Raw genomic sequence first — 20841 nt, forward strand, 5'->3', positions numbered from 1 at the left:
GGAAGGGGCCCTCGGTGCGTCCCAATGAATTGGGACGCTGCACCCTAAGGCGCTCCTCGGAAGACGGCACCGTGCAATGCAGGTTCGGAGATGGCCTAGTCACCCTAACTTAGGGTAGGCTCCGAGCCCGTCGGTGAAGACATATAGTGAGCTGGTGATGATGATGTAAAAAGTAGACAAGTAGTTTACCTTGTAATTATCAGTCTGTGATGGTTTCAACATAACTAAAATAGCTGATGGCTCTAAGCATCCCGTTAGATAAAAGAAATCTGAATTCTGTCGGAACACATATGGGATCTTGTCCGACATGTATTGCTTGCGGGCCGCCGGGATTATAATCTGAAAAATAGTTAATAGAAAATAGAACAAATAATTGTTTTATGAACTTTTGTTGTTTATCAAAGTAATAACTTCTATTAATAAATATCATTATAAGTCTAAGTAATAATTTCTATGTAAAAATTATGTCAAATAAATCTTACAATGTGACTCTTATGAACATTATCAACTTCAGCAATTAATTTGTTGACTAAAGTGTCCCGTCTTTCCTTATACTCCATTTGTGTGATCCCACAGGTCAAATGACCCTTAGCTATCATATGTGGATGCGTGTGGTATGTCGGCTGCCCTAAGATTCCTTTCGGTATAGAAAATTGCGGCACGATCTTTTCCTCTGGCGGAATTTCCATTTGCGACATACACCTCCATTTATTCTGACTTAGATTCTGCCTTACCAGATGTTTCGCTCGTTTTAAACCTACACAATTAAATCTACGTTACATTTTAACGAACAAAAGAAGGAAACTAAGAAATTTGATTTATAACCTAACTTACCAAGATCCGAAAATTTACGGAAATTGTACATTTTAAAGTTATAAGAACAATTAGAATTGAAATTAATCGCACTATTTTATGACTTTCTTCAGAGGAATCAAATAATCTAGGTCAAAATAAACAGAGGAACTTTTGTCAACTTTGACATGTTTTTATGACAATGTAGTGACGTTGACAGTTACAGGTTAGTTCGAAAATTATATTTCTGCAAAAATTATAATTTTTCGCTTTAAAAAATTTTCCTTTTATACTAATATTCTACAATCACATTCTGAAGTAGGAAATGTTTTTTTTATTCAAAAAAGGCCAACCAAAAATTTACTTTGTGTTTAGTTAATGTGTAGAGAAATGGAACGTCTGTTTACGATCCGTTATCCGTCAGTTTACAATATCGCTAGTAAAATTAAAATACCATTCAATTTAGTCTAGGTGATACATTTCCTTAATGATCGTTTCAAGTTTCATAAAATTTATTAAGCAAACGGCGGAAAGAAGTTGCTCCTCATTTAAAAGGTTCCAACTGCATGTAGTACATTTTTAACAAACAACCTGATTTGAGAAAAAAAATCAATTAAAGTGGGATTGGAAAAGTAGCTCTTATCCAGTAAAATTTCTTTGGCGCCAATTTTAATTTTTAAAACCACTTCGGTTTTGGTTCGGTAGTGTAAGCATTAAGAATAAGTTAAGTCTTATTTATTGTAAGTGCTTAAAAAGATAAATTGTATACTAATTTTTTGAGTCGTGACTCTTTTCGCATTTCCAAATTAATGTTACCGCCTATTTTTTTTTCTCTAAAGTTAAGATCACTGTGTTTAGTACCACTGAACTTCACAGTACACAGCAATAGGTAGGTACTACTATTCACTTCGTTGTTTAATACTGTTTTTCCTCACAGTTGGAACATATCACTGTAGAGTGTACCAGTGATGACCACTGAATAACAGGAACGCTGGGATATCCGTATGCAGTCAAAATTAAATCTTTCTTGTCTGAACCACTCACGTAGGTTCTTATGTTTTTGTAACACTGTGACATTTGGCTAGATTTATACACTGATACAAGTTTTTGGTTCCATCTCCTTAAAGGTAAAGAGGTTCTACCTAGGCTTTGTGGGAAGGAAGGTCGTTACGTTCACCATCGCCTGTTGAATTGGATCGGTGCCAGTCTGCGCTGAACCGTCGGCGTGTGCGCACGTCGCTCAACGAAACGACGTATCGCTACGCGATCGCGAAAATAGTGTCGTGCCCGTTATACAGTGTTTCAACACCGTTCAGTGATTTGTTTATTTTCCCATTAATATCGGAGTCACGGTGCTCGGCGAACGAATACGAAGGTTTGTTTTTTTCTTTTAAAAGTCTAGTTGTATCTAGCCAGTACAAGTGCGGTCCTAGTTTAGGCTGCATTCGCTTCGTTTTGTAACCCATTCATTATTTGTTGCGGACGTTTGCATTTGTTACTTAACCGACCTCGCGGTTTCGTTCGGAAATACCGTAGGTACAATTCACTTTATCAATATATTATTTATTTCAACACAAAATAATGGAATCACTACTTTCTGTAACCCGTAACATGCTTAAAAAGAAGTATGGTAAAGATGATTTACAACTTAAGTTACTTGTTATTTAATAATGTCTAATAACAACGTGCAAATACGTGCGTAATTAGAAGTGATTCTTAGAGAGTATTTAAAAATTGTTTGCGAAAAATTTCACGCTGCGTAATTTTAGTCGCGTTTTTTTCGGCGCGGGAAAGTAAGATTTCCACGAACAATGGCAGTCTATCCAGCGCCGGCACAGATAATGTATTCTCTCAATAATTATACTGTAGACATTATTATGCGGAAGCTTATTCACATCACGCAGGGCATATTGACCGACGGCTTCGCATTTCTCATTCTTCATTAAATCATAATTAACGTAATCATTACCTTTGTACAACTACGTTAAAAACTGTGTAGACCATTATAGTTTTTGTACCTGAACAATCAATTATTTTTAAGGAATTTAATTTTTTTTTATTCCGCTCAAGGTAAATATGAAGATGTAAGTCACAAATTGATATCTTAATTTCTAGAGCATTTTATATATCGTTTGTATAAATAGAATTTTAACGATACTTTTGATTGTAATTAATTAAAAACCACAACTAAACTAGTTACAATATTACTTGTGCGTCTGGGGGTTATATAATAATATATTACGCTCGATCTACAGGCATTAAATAAAATTGAAGTATTGATTATAACATAAGTGAAGTAATCTAAAATAATTTAAATGGTGAGCTTTTTTAAATATTTTATTCTGTATATTTAAAAAGGGACAAATACATAATGTAATCTATCAGGTTTCCGAACGTAACTTGGCTGAATAGCATATGCCTTTGCCCTTTCTAAAACGCAAGTCTCGTTTCGCTATAACCACGGTCTCATTGTTTAGATACCTTTTGTTTTAATTGTGCTAAGTTTGTGCAATTTCGTGCAGACAATAGCCTTTCAATATTGTTTGCAAATTGTATTATGATTGAACATTAATCATTATTTATTTTTAAAATTGGTCCATATTATATTAAAGATATTTCATAATAACTGTTAATTCAAAAAATAATAAATGTTATGTAAAAAGCGTTTCGTTAATAATAAACATTTTAATTGTACGTAAATTACGCCATTTAAAACGTAATTCAACCCATGCATAATTTTTTATTAGTGTGAATGTTTATACGCAACAGTATTTGTCAAATTGCATTGGTATAAATTCACACTCAAAACTATTAAGACGCTGTTCTGCCGAATTGCGCATCTTTGGAAGCATAGAACAGAATTTCTACAAAGATTTGATTCGTGATATTTTAGTATGTGTAACTTCGTTAACTAAAGTCTCGTGGAACAGAATCACAATTGGACAAACTTTTCTCAATAGGTTTATTTTTCGCAAATGTGCCTAATTCTGTAAAAATCAGTATTTTTTTTTATGAAATAAGGTGGCAAACGAGCAAGCGGCCACCTGAATCCACCAAATAAAAAAAACGACCGCTCACCATAAACATCCGCAATTACAGATGCGTTGCCTACCCTTCATTGACGGAGAAGACGCACATAAAGAGGATATTTCCCCTTCCTATGCGTCTCCTCCACCGTCAAATCCACTTTTCCTTTCCATCCTTTCCTCTTAAGAAAAGGGGGGAAAGGAAAGGGACTAAAATTAAGCCTCCGGCACCATACTCATCAGACGAAACGCGGAATTGCTTCCACTTCACACCTGTTTTCTGAGTGGTCGTGGTATTATACCGGGCGAGCCGGCCCATTCGTGCGAAGATGTTAAAGCGGGCTCTACCACTGTCAAATCTATATCTGCAATGCTACAACGAACTAAAGTTAAGTAATGTTAAATGCCAGACGACCATATTGCTAATACAGCAACCTTGGTATACATGAATTGTAGCCGCAACTAAGGAGCTGTATTTACGGTCAATGCGTTATTTGTAGGTCCCTTTCAAGGCATAACATCCATTCATCTTGAGTAGCACATCTTTTATTCATTACACTTGAATTATTGTGGCTTGATTTTTTGTCAAATTATCCGTTTGTAGCTTTATTTATGTACGTTAGTCAGATATTTATGAATCAATTGATGTTTGTTTTCTATTGATTTAGCTTTTCAGGTGTTTTAACAGTATCTGAAATAAAATGTCTATTGTGAGCAAAGACAAAAATACATGTAATATAATTGAAGTGTCTGTAATATCAAAAAAAAAAATCCTGATTTCGGGATGATGATGTATTTGCGTTGCTGATAACGGAAATTGTTTTTAAAAAAATGTCTGTCTGTCCGCAAGCCGTATTTGTTCCGGGTAATATCAGAACGGCTGGGCTTTTTTCGATCGGACTTTCACTGAAGGGTAAGCTGACATAGACGGGCATGTTATAGGCTACTTTTTCATATTGCGCGGGCAACAGGTATTGGACTATACGGAAGACCCTTAGTGTATATAAATTCATAATCAAATTATACAGCGTATAACATACTAAATCTATAGTTAAGTCTAACTAAGAGGAGATTTAATACTTAAAATTAACATGAAAGGTCTTTAAGACCAATTAACGTCTCTGAGTGCGGCAGTAAGTACATAACGTTCACAGGCCGCCGGTATGCGCCTATTGAGTTCCGGCCCTCGGATGCGCCGGCGCAGTCGACTTGCTAGAATGGCGGGTATTTTCTGTTTTGTTCCAAGTAAATAATAAAGTTGTCACTTTGAAATGTTTTATTTAGCAAAATTATGACAGAAAGTATAAGTATTACAATGCGAAAATATATTAAAGATTGTGATAAAATATTCTGTGTCGTATTTAACGCGCCAAACAAAATGAAATTGGAAATTGATTTTTTTTTTAATATCGGTCTATTAATTCTTGAGTTGATTTACCATAACTACATAAATGTAATTATTTCATATATACGAGTTAGTTACAAGGAAATTAAGGTTTAAATCATAAAGCGTATATATTTTTTTTAAATCGCTTGTAGTTTATGTTTTGCACCAGCCGTCAAAGCCCGTAAAACCTTTACTATTCCCTCGTTATTATCGAAACGAATGCGGAGAGTAAGCCGTTAACTTCTGATGGTAATGAGTTTTTTTCTATTTTCTGAGAGCCCCAAGTGCTTTGTGAGGCTTTTGTTAATGACTAATTGAGGATTGGACCTTTTGCCCTTTGGTTCTTGACCCGACAGCATTATAATTGTAACAAACTAGAATTGTATGTCTTATTTATTTTCTATTACCCATCTACGTATTCTGTATACTTGCTTTAGACTGCGACTGTCCGCATGGAATTAAAAAAAAAACAAAGCGTGTGTTCTTACGTAACATTATAATGTTATATTGTTATAACTATAAAAATGAAAATTCAATATAGTTAAATTGTTTTATGTTAAACTAGCTTTTGCCCTCGACACCGCCCGCGTGGAGTTCAAAAAAACAAAAGTTAGTAGCCTATATGTTCTTCCAGACTATCTTCTACATCTATGCCAAATTTCATCGAGATCCGTTCAGCCGTTTAGGCTACAAACTCTAACAAACATTCATCCATCTAAACTTTCGCATTTATAATATTAGTAGGATTAGTAGGATTAATAATGTGAATATTTTTTGTGTTAACTTTGTCTAGTTTCCTTGGTTAATTAATTGATAAATAGAGTATTTTACCAAAAATGTGTTTGGTTTTATCGTTTCCAAAAATGGCGTCGGCTTGCGTGACTTTACTTGTATATTAACGAATTCGACCACATGGTCTACTGCACACCCTTACCAATATTCCCAAATAATAATATGTATAAAAGTAACTAAATGTACTCCGTACATTGCCAGGGCACTAAGAGAGACTCTTAGTGGAGGTTTAGTATGAATCTACACTAAAAGACTATTAACAGTAAACTTAAATTACTCTGAGAATGGAATTAATGAAGTGTCTTTTTCAGGCGCTCATTATTTGAAAATATCTATAGATTATAGAGTAATTTGTCGAACTCTACTACGATGTTTTTTTCCTACTTAACTATAGTTAAGTTAACAAAGATAGATGTACTTATTCTAACTTTAATTATTAGCCTCGGGACCATACAAACATCGTTTAACAACCGTAATCCGAGACTTAAAGCGGGCGCACACATGTGACTTAAACATCGCACAACTGTTGTGCGATTGTCGATTGTTTCGCAGCCAATTCAACTGTTCAGTTACACAACTAAAAATCGAGTAGTGTGCACCTTATGAGTTTATAGGAATCAAAGCAGGACTAAACAGTTGTGCGATAGTTTGCCGCGCGTTCTTGAACAAATTATACGTTGTTCCAAAAGCCTGAGGCATAAAAGTATGCGTGTACCGTGCCAAATTAGATAGAGTTACACGGTTTCTGTACACTTGTGTACACAAAACATGTCCGTTGTTAAACTAGTCTTTCCCGTAACCGGCGGGATATAAAATATGATATTTTGAGTAGGAAATAGAGATCGTTGACCGGCGATTAGCTGTGGCTTTTTTGTAGGCGACGCGACTCCAGGACGTCGCTACGTGACTTATTTATTAGTTTGAACACCTTCGCCATTTTGTATAAAGGTATTATCCAACGGTATCTTGAGCAAAATAATAATGAAGAATTTTTCTGGACGTTGATTGCTGAATTTCAGATTTGAATCCCAGATGATTCTAATGTAAAAAAGCCGTGTGGTTCCAATCTTATGTTGTTCTTTGAGAAAAGAATTCAAATAATATAGCTTATTTAAGTCATCATCATCCACTTGCCCTTATCCCTTACGGAGGGTCGGCACAGTACGTGCTGCTCTTCCATACATCTCTATCAGCCGTCATATCTGAATCCACTCCTTTCTTAAGCGTATCCTCTTTAACACAATCCATCCATACTTTCTTCGGTCTTCCTCTTCCTTTGTAGCCATCCACATTCAATCTTAACATTTAAATAAGTGATAAAAATAAAAAAAGTGTTTAAGTTAAAGTAGAAATCTATTATAAAATATTTGGTAAGCTAGTTTTATCGCTTTCGTCGGCTATAAAGCTCTGTAAGCTCTCGCAACATTTCTGTGATAAAATCAAATAAAGCGATAACTCCCGTGTGAAAACTCAATAAAGGCAGATGTACACGAACTTGGTGGCGATTGCTTCAAGCGGTCAGTGTTCAGTTACATTTTTAGCGACGCGCAAACTGCAGTTCGTTTGCGCTTGCGCGGTCCGTTTATGGCTTTATTTGCGGTATACAACGAACATAGGTCGTAACTTTTGAGACATAATATTTCGCTTCGCAGCAGGTATTGTCCCGCAATGTTTTACGATTGCAACCACCAGTAAATTTCAGATTTTATCGTTCTATTACGGAAATAAAGTTCTAGTTATAAAATTTAATAAAGCAATTTCTTTTAAAAAAGATAGTTATTTAAGAATATTTATTGTTGACTAGCTTTCGCCCGCGACTCCGTACGAGTGGAATAAAAAAATAAAAGTGAATAGCCTACGTGTCCTTCTAGACTATCCTCTATATCAATACCAAATTTCTTCGAGATCCGTTCAGCAGTTTAGGCTACAAAACCTAACAAACATTCATCCATCTAAACTTTCGCATTTATAATATTAGTATGAAGTATGATATAATGTTACAATCAGAGACAGTTAATTAACTAGTTTAAAATTACGTTAACCGTGAATTGAACTTGTCAACAATAACATTAACATAGTAATGGCAGTTATTTCTAGAAGAACGAAAGAGATAGATATATAATTTTGTACGATTTTCTCAATGGAAGTCCACTATTATTTTCAATCAGTTGTCTATGTTATTCCAGTCAATTAAATCCGAGAAAAAACTAGTTTCGAATCAATTAAATTGTGATAACGGTTCAAGTCTATTACTTTATTCAATAAATTTCGTGTATGTCACTGTTAGAGTTTGAATTTAGTTACTTACCGAACATATTAGTCATTTTACAAACTGATCGAATAAGGCACAAACTTTGGTTAAGATAATACATTTTTGATATGATTCATACATAACTAGTCAAGTAAGGACATATTATATCGTTAAAATTTCCTTTACTTGCCTAATTATAGCTAGTCTATACTTATATTATAAAAAGGTTATATTTGTATTTTTGTATGTATTGAAATATTTAAAAAACTATTGAGCCGATTTAAAAATTTTCACTAAAAAGCTACGTTATCAATGAATAACAGGTTATATTTTTATTATTTAGTACGTAACGCGAGTAAAAGCTAGTTAGATTATAAACTAACAATGTTAGCAATGTGACGGTGGCATATAAAAATGGCGACATGTTGGTACCTTACGAAGTTGTCGTAAGACCTTGTCCGGTCTGAGCCTGAGCGGTGTTTGCAATGATGACGTCATGTATGACTAAGATCCGATGTCTATAAAATATTTTATGTTTTCACATAAATAATACTTTTATGTAATATTCTTTATTGTGTATTCTTATGTTCATTTACTAGAAGTAGCAAACATTTGTTTCATTTCAAATATATCCATTTTTATTTAGGCTCTATACATATACTTTATAACTACTTAATAGTAGAAAAAAATTGATATACTTTTAATAATTTCACTAATATTGTTAGGTATAAAGATAGAAGCGATTATCGGCACAGTATCACACTGGCCAGTCTTAAAATCAAAAACAAACTCGTTGCAAATTGTGCATAAACTACGATCGTTATATAATACCTTCCCGCCAAACAACTTATAGTTTGGCGGGAATGTGTGTGTTTGTGTGGGAATGTGCTGAGAATTATATTTATAACAAATACTTACTTACTATTTGAATTTTTTGTTACTTTGTACTACGTTTATATCTTTTCCTTAGGAGACTGAATAATTTTGAGATAAATATCAAATTGTAAACACACTTCGAAACTCCAAGCGCAATATTGCTTACTAAGAATAGAGCAATTTAAATTCTATACAGAGTTTATTAAAACATCCATCAAACATCGCTACATAATCTTTGTTACAAAGAATATCTTTCATACAAACATCTTAAATCAGTTCTTAATTATTCATGCGATCTGATACCGTCAGTTACGATAGAGATGACGAGGAAAACTAAAGGAATTTATCTCAGCAATTAATATTTTAATCTGTGGTAGCTGCTCGCTCCTAGCTCTTTGACCAATTCATTGGCTTCCAGTAATATATTTGTATTGAAATTATCTTTTCTTTCAGTACTCTTAAATAATAACAGTAAGTTAATAAATATAATAAGTATCTTCTAGTTAAATTGGTCAACTTTTTTATCTTTGATTTAAGAAACTTATGTAGATTTATCTCTTGTTTAAGAACGATGTTCGTAATTGTCGATGACGTAATATCCGCCATCGTTGTGTCAACTTCTTGTCCGGAACACGATGGCCTTTTTTTCTTTCATCTGGTGCATATATATTATTTATCTTCTATTTCTTTCCTCTTCTGTTTTCTTTCGTAATCTTTATGCCAACAGATAACATATTTTTGCAAGAATACGTAGATATTACACTTTTATAGTGTGATTCCGAGTAATTGACCAGCCGTTAAAATAAAGTATATAATTGCATGGTTATTATACAACATAACACGTGATAACGACCTGCAGGGTTATATAGGGTGCTATAATTTTAATAGCAATACGCTAAACTACGCTAATTGTATAATTACAAACTTTTTGTGACAATTTATCGCACGTTGATGGATGTTTGTATGCATTTACAGGTAAATAATTACACCATTCAACTTAACAGCGTCAAAGATGAAGAAAAAAGTACTAAACTCAAGACAATAATATATCGGTAAAAGGAAGGTTTTAATTACGTAAAAATCTTTAAAGATTATATAGATAGATTTAAAAAATACACCGATATCGAGTCATGAGCGGTTCTAAGGTGCACAATAGGTACATATTTATTTTTAAAGTGGCGCCAATATTAAATTATGCGCGCCATAACCTAGTGTGGCTGGCCGGAACCCGCCCAGTGCCTTTAAACTGCGTTCCGATACACGCATGCTTTTATTTTCTTTTGTTAACTGTTTATCTTATTAATACAATAGTACCATGCTTATGCTTGACGCAAATAGCCCTCGACGGGCTTTTTTGCTCTGTCATAGTTGGGTTGATACGTTTTTGCATGATACTTATTATGGTTTTATTTATATGGCGAAACAAGATAAAAAACAGCATCCATTTTTTCACTAATAGCAATTTACTTAATATGGTTTCATAATTTATTTTAAGTGCCATTGACATGGCAGAAAACATGTATCTGCCTAAAGCGAAGCTTTTCTGACTTCATTAACATTAGATCCGGTTGAATTAGACTTTTTCGGGGGATTTACAGAATGCTTCTGTCATTAAAAATGTTAGATGGACTTAGAAAAACCCAGATATTTATATATGAAATAACTAGGATAAACCATCCAACGCAAAGAAAATAATGCGATTGCATCGAATGTTCTCGAGTCCTTACATCTGCAGTATTAAGTTATCATTTGTATAAAAAATCTTGGCATGTAAAGTGTGGGGCATGATCAGTATGATCGATAATGGCCACGATACAAATCACACGATCCCTATCAATGCATTGTGCGGGTAATGAATAATAGTACTTCAAGCTCTCCAGCGTTATACCATTCATTTCAATTCGCTCATATTCGATTCTCGTATTCAGGCGCTTAACAAAAAAATGAGGTTTATAAGCCTGACATTCTCTTTTGAATGCACATTTATTAATATACCTGTTTATAATCTGTATTTGTACGAAAAATTATAGTAGCTTACAGAATTTAAGAAGACTTTAATTTAAAAAAAAATAGCAAAGTTAAAGATAATTTAAAATATATCTCTATTTATGCAGCCTTTCCACAAATATATTTTTTTTATATAAAGTCCAGAGCAAACAAACTTTAAGGCAAAAGCAAGAATAACTATAAGCTTTGAAATAATATTCCAATAGTTTAAAATACTAATTCAACATTCTATTAGAGCGACTTACTTAATGGCAAGCACGTGCAAGCAACGCCATTACGTCCACTTATGCAATTTCCTGCTTTCACTACACTAAAAACATTACTTTGCTGTGACTTTATAAGAAAATTATTTAGTATTTAGGAACAATATGACAGAATTAAAAGTAATCACGCTTATGAACAGACTGTTTTATGTATTATAAAAATCATTACAAATCTTATAAGCATTAACATGTTGTTTTGAGGCCATTGTTTTTTAATTCATATTCAATCCCACGTTTTAAATTTACGCAATGATACAGTAGGCGTTATGTGTAGGAGACAAACGGACAATCCTTTTATAAAAAGTCCAGTATTAGTTATTCCTTTTTTACACAGCTAAAATGAATTCAGTTCGAATAAGGACATCGTGGCTATTAGCAGTTAGTTTTCGCTAGGTTAATAAACTTCTAGCAATTAAAAACTTCAGTATATACAATTAAATTTTGCTTATCACTAACAAAATAATACTGTGTCGAATCGATGAAGTTGATAACATATTTTTAGAATTAAATAAAGGCTCTTTCAACAATATAAAACCGGTTTTCGCAATCACTTGCAAAACGGAACGTATTCGAAATGGCGTAATGTCAAACTCGCAGCTGATCTTAAAATAAATGTCAAGTTTGCAGCGAGTACCGAAAAAACACGTCAGTATTTCGAATATTTATAAAACGCCGACGATGGAAAATATCATTGATATTTAATAAAAGTGACTGTGATTCGCGAGGTTATTGAGCGTTCTTTTTGAATATTTAAATAATCAATACCGATCGGAATTCCGCGTATGTGTAAAAATGTTCTTCGATCGATATTAGTCGAATTAATATTATCGGTTATAAATTATTAAGGTATTTATAATTTTCAGGTTTATCTCCAGCATGGGATTCGGCAATATATTTGGATACTTCTTTCTGTTATCATTTGTTAATTTGGGTTTCGGTAATTTACATGCACCCATTATAAACCCGGGCATACTTACTCAGTCAAAAAACCTCGGCGATTGTCAAGCGTGTAAATTATTCGTAGAATCGTTTAAGAAAGGCCTAGAACGTACGTCTAGGGGGAAATATGAAGGTGGTGATGCAGCATGGGAGGAGGAAAAGTTAAAAAAATCGTACAAGCGCAGTGAAATGCGTCTAATAGATATACAAGATGGAGTTTGTAAGGATGAGAAAAAACATGCTGTGCAGTGTCATTATATGGCTGAAAAAGCTGAGGAATTTATTGAGGAATGGTGGGCACAAGATCCTGATGAGTCGGTTGACTTACTCACTTATCTTTGTATAGATAAGATAAAAGTGTGTTGTCCTGAACATCATTATGGTAAGGACTGTACTCCGTGTCCCGGTGACCATAGCAATATTTGCAACGGGAATGGGAAATGTAGAGGTGATGGGACTAGGAAGGGAAATGGGACCTGTTTGTGTGATCCAGGGTATACCGGAGAGAGCTGTGCAGTTTGTGATACTGATTACTATTTGGCTTATAAAGATGAGAATAAGATGTTGTGTTCTCGGTGCCATATGTCCTGTTTAGGCGGCTGCAGTCAAAGCACACAGAGGGATTGTATGGCGTGTAGAACAGGCTACACCTTTGATGCCGATGAAGGCTGTTTAGATATCAATGAATGTGAGGATATTAATAAATGTAACAAGGATCAGTTTTGTACAAATACAATGGGATCTTATTATTGTATGTCATGTGACAAGTCTTGTGATGGTTGCCATGGTGATGGACCTGATCTTTGCCGGAAATGTGCCAAACGATACTCAAAACATGGTGAATTTTGTATACATCAAGAGGTTGATGAGGAATCTGATAGTCTGACTACAGCAAGGTAATTTTATTTATATTTCTTTTTTATTTGCTGTTGTATTATTTTTTGTTAATTTTTATGAATTTTTTACAGAAAAGAGGAACTATAGTACATTGAATGTTTTATAGGTAAAAATCTTTTTTTTTTTTGGTGGTGGTATTTAAAGCTAATTTATATATTTATATATTTTGGTATAATTATAATTTGGTACATCATCATCATCATCTCCCCTGCCTTATCCTACTCCCGTAGGGTCGGCGCACCGGGTTTTCGTCCTCCAAAGCACTCTATCATCCGTCATCTCAGTCATCACTCCCTTTTTGACCATGTCACCTTTGACGCAATCCATCCATATCTTTCTAGGTCTACCTCTACCGATGTACCCCTCCACATTCATAACTAACATCCGTCTTGTTACATGCGATTCATCCCTTCTCATAACATGCCCATACCCCTCTAACCTTTTACTTCTTATTTTCTCAACCACTGGTGCTACTCTCAAACTTTCTCTAATATAATTTTATCTATGTTTATCTTAAAGTATTTTTACTGTAGTAATAATTGTGGAATATTTTAGTATCAACATATAAAATTGGTAACATGTTTATTATCATATAAATGCAAGTCTGAATATATAAGTGTTACTATGTGTCTACAAAATAGCTTAATTTCAGTGAAATTTGTCATAAATGTAGAACATAGTTTGGGAGAACATATAAGCTACTAAGTTTTTTTTTAAATTTCATTTCTATATAATCATGGGTAAATGCTAGTATCATATTGTTAAGAAGAAAATTAGTACCATGCCCTAGAATTGATGCAACACTAGATTGTCGGCATAATCACATCCCTAGCTGACAGCTGTCAATGTCATGAGAAGGATTGGAATATTCGCGCGCATTCATGACGAGACCTCTAGTGCAGTGTTAAATTAATATCGCCAGTAACAATTATGACAATGTAATATTTATTCATTCACATACATATAAAATACATTTTTACACACAAAACAATATTTAGTTATGTCATTGTGTTTCAGGTACATGACATATGTTGGTCTGTTGGTAGCGACTGGTATTTTGCTACCCAAATCTAGTTCTCTCGGTGGATTCGTAGGTTTCTTGGTAATGTCATATATAATGGGTGCTGAATACTATTGTATGATTAATGGGCATTCGGGATTAGTGAACCTAAAAGACTTTGATTTATCACAATTGGTCTGGATCTAAGAATCTAGACATATGAAAATATCTCAAGGGATCTAACCTAACCTTGGAGAGATGTCTTAAGGCATGTCGCACCAAAATTGAAAATTGATAATCCAACGGGTAAAATATGTGATGGAAATATCAGGTTTTGTTACATTATCTGACAGTGACGGTTTTAAGCTATCTGAGCCTCTCTCAGCCAGTGGTGGAAAGACCCTTAATGTATTTAATCAATGTGAGCTGTGCATTTTATGTAATTTTATGTGATTTTTAGATATTTTACAGCACTTTCGGATATTTTATATGCATATATTGATGTAAGGTTTTGTCAATAGTCGTTAAATTATATAAAAGAACTAGGCTGTAATTTTAAAACATCCAAAAGGATGTTTTCAATATATCTGTATGTCGGTAAGCACAAAATTATCAATGCAAAAATGCATGACTGATTTAAAAATCGGTCAAAGTAACGGAAGAAAATAGTTTTTTTTTTGGAAAAATGTTTTTTCTAGCATAGATGGAAAGAAACGATGTAATTATTGATTTACTTGTATAATAATTAAAACAAAGTATTAGTTTTTTTGTGAGTCAATTTAATGCAATTTGGAGGTTAGTTTATATTTAGTGGGTTCATATTGCACAATTTCCGATATTTACTCTACCTTGAGCGCTTCTCGAAGGCCGCGACGCCTTTGCGTTACCTCGCTGCCTTGTTAATATTCAGCAGATGTTAAGTCTGAACAGAATTTAACTTTTTATTTCATTGTTTGATTATTTTTCATGAATGGATAGATTGGCTGAATACATCGTATCATTGAACCCTTGCGAACCCGGGGCGCGACGCTAGTGAGTTATAAAACGAAAGACAACTCATGTTTGTTTTAAATTTGTTATAAAATTATTTTTTATTTAGAGGTTACATTTTCTAGGTTTTAGTATTCTTCAAGTCAGTTAATAAATTCTTCTAAGATTATTTTTTGCATTTAAAAAACGGTTTAACAATTTTTTACTTTTATATTTTGTTGTAATACACGCTTATTTATTATTTTATTTTAATGATGAGAAACTATTTTTTGCCAGGGCTGTATTTGCGAAATTTTAATTCAAATAAAGTACTCGCATTAAATTAATCGTTTTATTTAATGTTTAATTGATTAAATATATGATTTAAAAGACAAATCATTTGCAAGGTAGGTACACATTCATGATTGTCAATATTGTAAGTCGACCATGACATCGTTTTTATGTTCGCATTTTATACTTTACAAATGTGGTACGCGAGTTTTCCATCTTATTGGATAAATAGTTTTATTATTTTATACTATTGTAATAAGTGATTAAATAAAGAATAAGTGTCAAAAGCCGTCTTTTATTTGTACCTTTGACGTTAATAAATTTTATACTCTGTTACAAATGACGGTCATAGTTTGTAATTTAATGTTCACAAAATACCTAAGTGATTTAGTGTTGGGGTGGGTCTCCGAAAAAATCGAGTCATGAGGGATGACGTAAATTATTGAAAAATTTAATATTTTTATTTTCATTCTTGGCTAAACAATCACATACTACTAATGTGTGGGGGTCTAAAATATCTAAAAAGCATTAAATTAGTAATAGTCGGCCATTAATAAACAAGTCGAAATTGAAAAAGACACCATAACACACGTAACTTTTATTTTTTTTATCTGTGCAGTAACACCGTTACATATCGTGACTTGCGCGCCATTATCTGTCGATCACTGGCCACGTGTTATGTAATGATTTCTTACTTTTATGTTAATTGTTACCATTGCGTTATCAATTACTGTACAATGCTATGAGTAAAATTAGCTGGAGTTTTACTGTAATGTTCTTTTAATGGCTACAGATTATAAATATTTATTAAATGAAGATTTTTTTAGCCTGACTGACAAGAACGAGCATAATCATACATCATACTAATATTATAAATGCGAAAGTTTAGATGGATGGATGTTTGTTACTTTGTAGCCTAAACGGCTGAATGGATTTCGATGAAAGTTGGTATAGATATAGTCTGGAAGAACACATACCATAGGCCATACTCACTCATTCACCATACTCTACCCACTTTTGTTTTTCTTTCAATTCCAAGACGGTTGCGGGCAAAAACTATGATGATGATGATGAAAACTATGACCTATATATACCTATTATAAAAAGTTGCAACGGAAATTATGTATGTTAAACGAAACATAAACTGACCTACAAAATCTTAGAAATAGCTAATCTGTTTAGACGAACGGGGAAAATTCGTTTTTCTTCGAAGAGAAGTTTGAGGTTTGTCAGCCATTTTCTTTTTAATGTTATATGTCACGGTATGTCATAAGTAGGTACAATGTGTTGTTAGTACCATTTGTTGTTAGCCTTGGCTCGGTTAACACTAAACGTTAGCCGCAAGCCGCACTTTACAAGGTAATATTTAATTCTTTGAAGTCATACATTTACAGTGACTGAAATATGCACTTTTTATAAACATTGTATGGCTAATACGACGTTTAATTATGAGTAAAATCCTTTAAAACAGTTAAGCACTAAGCTAAAATAATCATACTAATATCATAAATGCGAAAGTTTAGATGGATGGATGCCTGGATTGATGGATGTTTCTTAGAGTTTGTAGCCTAAACGGCTAAACAGATTTCGATGAAATTTGGTATATATGTCGAGGATAATCTGGAAGAACACATAGGCTACTCGCTTTTGTTTTTTTAATTCACGCCGATGGAGTCGCGGGCGAAAGCTAGTATAAATATAATTCACATCAGAGTTGTCGAATTTAACCGATCGTAATTGTACATTACAATTAGGATAGACTCGAATGTTAGATCCAAAAAAAAATCTAGTTCTTGACTTATTTTTTAGTGTTAAGTATAGTTATATCATACTTTAGTTAGATATTAAAATAAAGATAGTATTCGTTGTTTAGTAGTAACGATTAGTTGCAACTAATCGTCTTGGATTGCGTGCCGCACGCACGCTAGCGACGGCCATGCGCTCTGGCGGACACTACTCCAAGCATCGACAAGCACACTACTTAGTTGTCGTTATTGACCTGTAGACTTTTGAAACTAACTTAAGAAAACTTGCTGTTATTCGCGGGTATATTAATGTGGGCTTTCACTGTCCAAAAAAACAAAGCAAAATTGGTACCATAGTTTTTTCACCGTGAATGAGACACTATAAGTTTGAATTAATGTTTCAGTAGAAATCCAAGTTAAGAATGTACATATATAGTTTGTAAACAAGTATAACAAACTAGATATCCATAGGACATCTAATCTCGAGCTTAGAACGGGTCCGACCCGTTTCCCTTCCGCGAGGATTCAACGCTAAGTGGGCACCGAACAAACAACTTTTTAGCATTCGTAATGCAAAGCGCTCGCATAGTTAACACCTCGCAGCATCACGACTCTGCCGATCTTATGTTCCGGTTATGTTCCACTAAGACCCTACATAAAAGTTTCAAATCAACTGTAGTACTCAGAGTGATGTCACAGGGAATTTAAATAAGCAAAACTAAGGGGATGTTTTAGTAACTAATGAATTAACTGTGGCTTTATCATACTTCATACTAATCATACTAATATTATAAATGCGAAAGTTTAGATGGATAAATGTTTGTTATAGTTTGTGGCCTATACGGCTGAAGAGATTTCGATGAAATTTGGTATAGATGTAGAGGATAGTCTGGAAGAACACATAGGCTACTCACTTTTGTTTTTTTTTTAATTCCACGCGGACGGAGTAGCGGGCGAAAGGTCATATATTTTATGTCATCTATTAATTAGATGTTTTGTTTACTGTCGTAACATATTCTAGATTACTCAATACGCTTTCCAATTTTTACAAGTTGCCCATTTCTTCCAGTTGTATTGTTTTAAGAAGTTATTGAGTTATGAACATGAATAGATTTAAATCTTGTCTGATAGGCGTGTCGGTTGTGCGTGTTTATATTATGTTGTTTATTACCTCACTATCGTTAGTAGAAAGCTAGTGAAAGATGAATTATTACAAGCGTAAAGAAATAAAACGCCCACGGGAAACAATACCCGGCTGCTTTCTATCACGTGTTTGAACAAATCGCCGCTATTGTTGATTTTGTGGGAACGTGTTAGCCCTCGTAACTAATGTAATATAATGTTGTCTCACTTTCGTTTACTTTGGTTATTCTTTGATCAATTATACTGATGTTTAAAATCATTGTTGCATAAAGAATGCTGTGTAATTTCTTGCAAGAAAAATGTAAACAACTGAACACAATGTTTTGCTCTAATTATCAATTGTTATTGAAATGACAGATGACAGCTGTCAAATTTTGTTTCATTTAGCTGTGATAGTGTGGGGGGCGTAACGGAACAGGTCTTGCGAATAACATTCATTACTTGTGAGGGCATTGTTATAGTGCCCCCCGCGATCGTACCCCGCACAGGCACCAGACACGAGCGTGGTTTACCGTTCGCACTGACACGACCGCCCATTACAGTTAGTGCCTTTCACACGTCACGACATCAGTCTTGCTCTTAGAACTTCCTATTTTCTTGAGTAAGAAAATTATTCAAATACTGCCGCATTCGAAGTATGCCACAAAGAAAGTAATTTTATATAGATTTGTGTTTGGCGCCCTTTTTAATCTGTGCAATAAATAGACAGATTATAAAAGTATTCTTGCATCCATAGACTAAAAAAGTACCATAGATCAATGAATCACAAATCGAAATCATTAAGTTCAGTTTATAATCTTTAAAAACCTGTTAGCGCAAACAGTCGTCTAAGAATTATTAAGAGGGAGACAACCTTGAAATGAGCATGCAAATGTATTTTTCTTGTATCTGACGTTAATATCGTCTTAAACACGAGTCGCGTGTTTATTGCTTTAGTATTAATGTTTTTTTAATCTATATTGTTTTTCAATTTCGCGGTCAGGGAATCTGTATTAATTGGTCTGTAAATATAATGGTAATCTTAAAAAAATAGATGCAATCCTATTCCTTTAAAAATCTTATTAAAGTTCTTAAATTTACTGTGTTGCTACACAGATGTTTTTTAATTTCACAATTAAAAGCACTTTAACATTTTTACATGCAATTTTTATTTTAAAATTAATATCTCTATTTTTCCTTAAAAAAGTATTTCGTGTCAACAAAATATATTAGACTACCTGTTGCTAGCGTCGTAGTTCGCGTGAAATTAAACATCGATCCATTACTTTATGAGGTATTTCAATATATACAAAAATCTAAAAATACAAATCTTTCCTCTTTATAATATTAGTATAGATATAATTTAATGTGAAGGTTGTTATTTAAGTTTGATAAAATTTATCACCTTGTTCTAAAAGACTGTTTCCTTTCATGACATCATCTTATTAAGAGTTCGATGCTATTAGAATATTCATCAGAATCGGTATTATTAAATAAATCTATTATTGTTATCCTCAAGTGTTCAATATGCGATGATCTGGTCAAGGTTGCGGGAGTATCCTGGATGCGGGAGGCACAGGACCGATCATCGTGGCGATCGTTGCGGAGGCCTATGAACAGCAGTGGGCGTCATATGGCTGAATAGCAGTAGTAGTTCAATATGCAAATAAATTTTGGGAGGCGGCGATTTTAATATGTAATCTAACACATATCTAATGAGACATAGATTTTGATAATAGAAATGCATTTACTCAAAGTAGGAAAAGGTTGGAATAAAATGATATTAAATCTAACTAGCTGTTGCTCGCGACTCAACCTGCATGACATTAAAAAATATAGCCTATGTTATTCACAGATAAATTATCTTTCTAACGGTGAAGGAATTTTAAAAATCGGCCTAGTAGTTTTTGAGTTATTCCAACACATACAAATAAATATTTTCACTATATAAATAAGCTGTTCCTGTGCGACTTCATCCACATGAAATTATGAAAATTTTATTTTATTGTTTACATTTGTCAAATTATCAATTACAAATGTCACGATGACATGACATTATGACAACCTTGTTTCCTTAATGTTGGCAGCTACTTATGGTCTCTTTCCCACAATAGGGTTTTTATCTAAAATATTAACCTCTAAGTTTAATGGCGTTGAAATATATAGCCTAAAGCATGACGCAAGTGTAGGGCTTTTTATTAAAAAAAGAATTATTCCAAAATATGCTGTAATTGCTGACATCTTAGGCAACAAACAAGTGTGTGTTTACGCTTTATTATAATAGTATAGATAGATTTATTAATCATTACTTTATCTTTTATGGTTTTATGTATTATGAAGAAAACATTAAAGCTTATAAAACGATAGTTATTAAGTAAAGATTTACGGACGTGGACATTGTAAGTTTATGCTAAGCATGTAATCTTCGTCATAAAACAGCCGTCCGTACCCTGGTATTAGCTATTAGTCATAGATACTGCGTAG

At 33.5% G+C, this 20841-nt stretch overlaps 3 protein-coding genes across 8 annotated transcripts in view; 2 read left to right on the plus strand and 1 right to left on the minus strand.

The window, feature by feature from the left end:
• The window catches only part of LOC106107967 (probable Xaa-Pro aminopeptidase 3), a 7535-nt gene extending 6530 nt beyond the window's left edge, over window positions 1-1005 (minus strand). Inside the window, exons 1-3 of one of the 2 annotated variants that reach the window (XM_013289000.1) lie at window positions 835-1004; window positions 483-757; window positions 190-339 (exon numbers count right to left, since the gene is read on the minus strand). In XM_013289000.1, the coding sequence (XP_013144454.1) occupies window positions 190-339; window positions 483-757; window positions 835-865 (456 nt within the window). In that variant the 5' untranslated portion in view covers window positions 866-1004. Of the gene's footprint in view, window positions 1-189; window positions 340-482; window positions 758-834 lie in introns of both variants that reach the window. The other variant, XM_013289001.1, reaches the window with a different exon arrangement.
• A 972-nt stretch (window positions 1006-1977) lies between these two features.
• LOC106107768 overlaps window positions 1978-20841 on the plus strand; it is a 59014-nt gene continuing 40150 nt past the window's right edge. Inside the window, exon 1 of the mRNA XM_013288769.1 lies at window positions 1978-2167. The gene's annotated coding sequence lies outside the window, so the exon portion shown is untranslated. The remainder of the gene's footprint in view (window positions 2168-20841) is intronic.
• LOC106107968 (cysteine-rich with EGF-like domain protein 2) lies at window positions 2307-14587 on the plus strand. Of its 5 annotated transcripts, XM_013289006.1 has the most exons (4): window positions 11966-12174; window positions 12258-13229; window positions 13302-13336; window positions 14248-14335. In XM_013289006.1, the coding sequence occupies exons 2-3, from the start codon at window positions 12271-12273 to the stop codon at window positions 13315-13317; spliced, it is 975 nt and encodes a 324-aa protein (XP_013144460.1). In that variant the 5' UTR covers window positions 11966-12174; window positions 12258-12270; the 3' UTR covers window positions 13318-13336; window positions 14248-14335. The 5 variants fall into 5 exon arrangements, with proteins under 5 accessions (XP_013144458.1, XP_013144457.1, XP_013144456.1 ...); XM_013289004.1 differs by lacking the exons at window positions 11966-12174; window positions 13302-13336 and adding an exon at window positions 2307-2324 and having other exon boundaries at window positions 14248-14587; XM_013289003.1 differs by lacking the exon at window positions 13302-13336 and having other exon boundaries at window positions 11956-12119; window positions 14248-14587.

The sequence above is a fragment of the Papilio polytes genome, unplaced genomic scaffold (assembly GCF_000836215.1).
Source record: "Papilio polytes unplaced genomic scaffold, Ppol_1.0 DF821845.1, whole genome shotgun sequence".
Lineage (NCBI taxonomy): Eukaryota > Metazoa > Arthropoda > Insecta > Lepidoptera > Papilionidae > Papilio > Papilio polytes.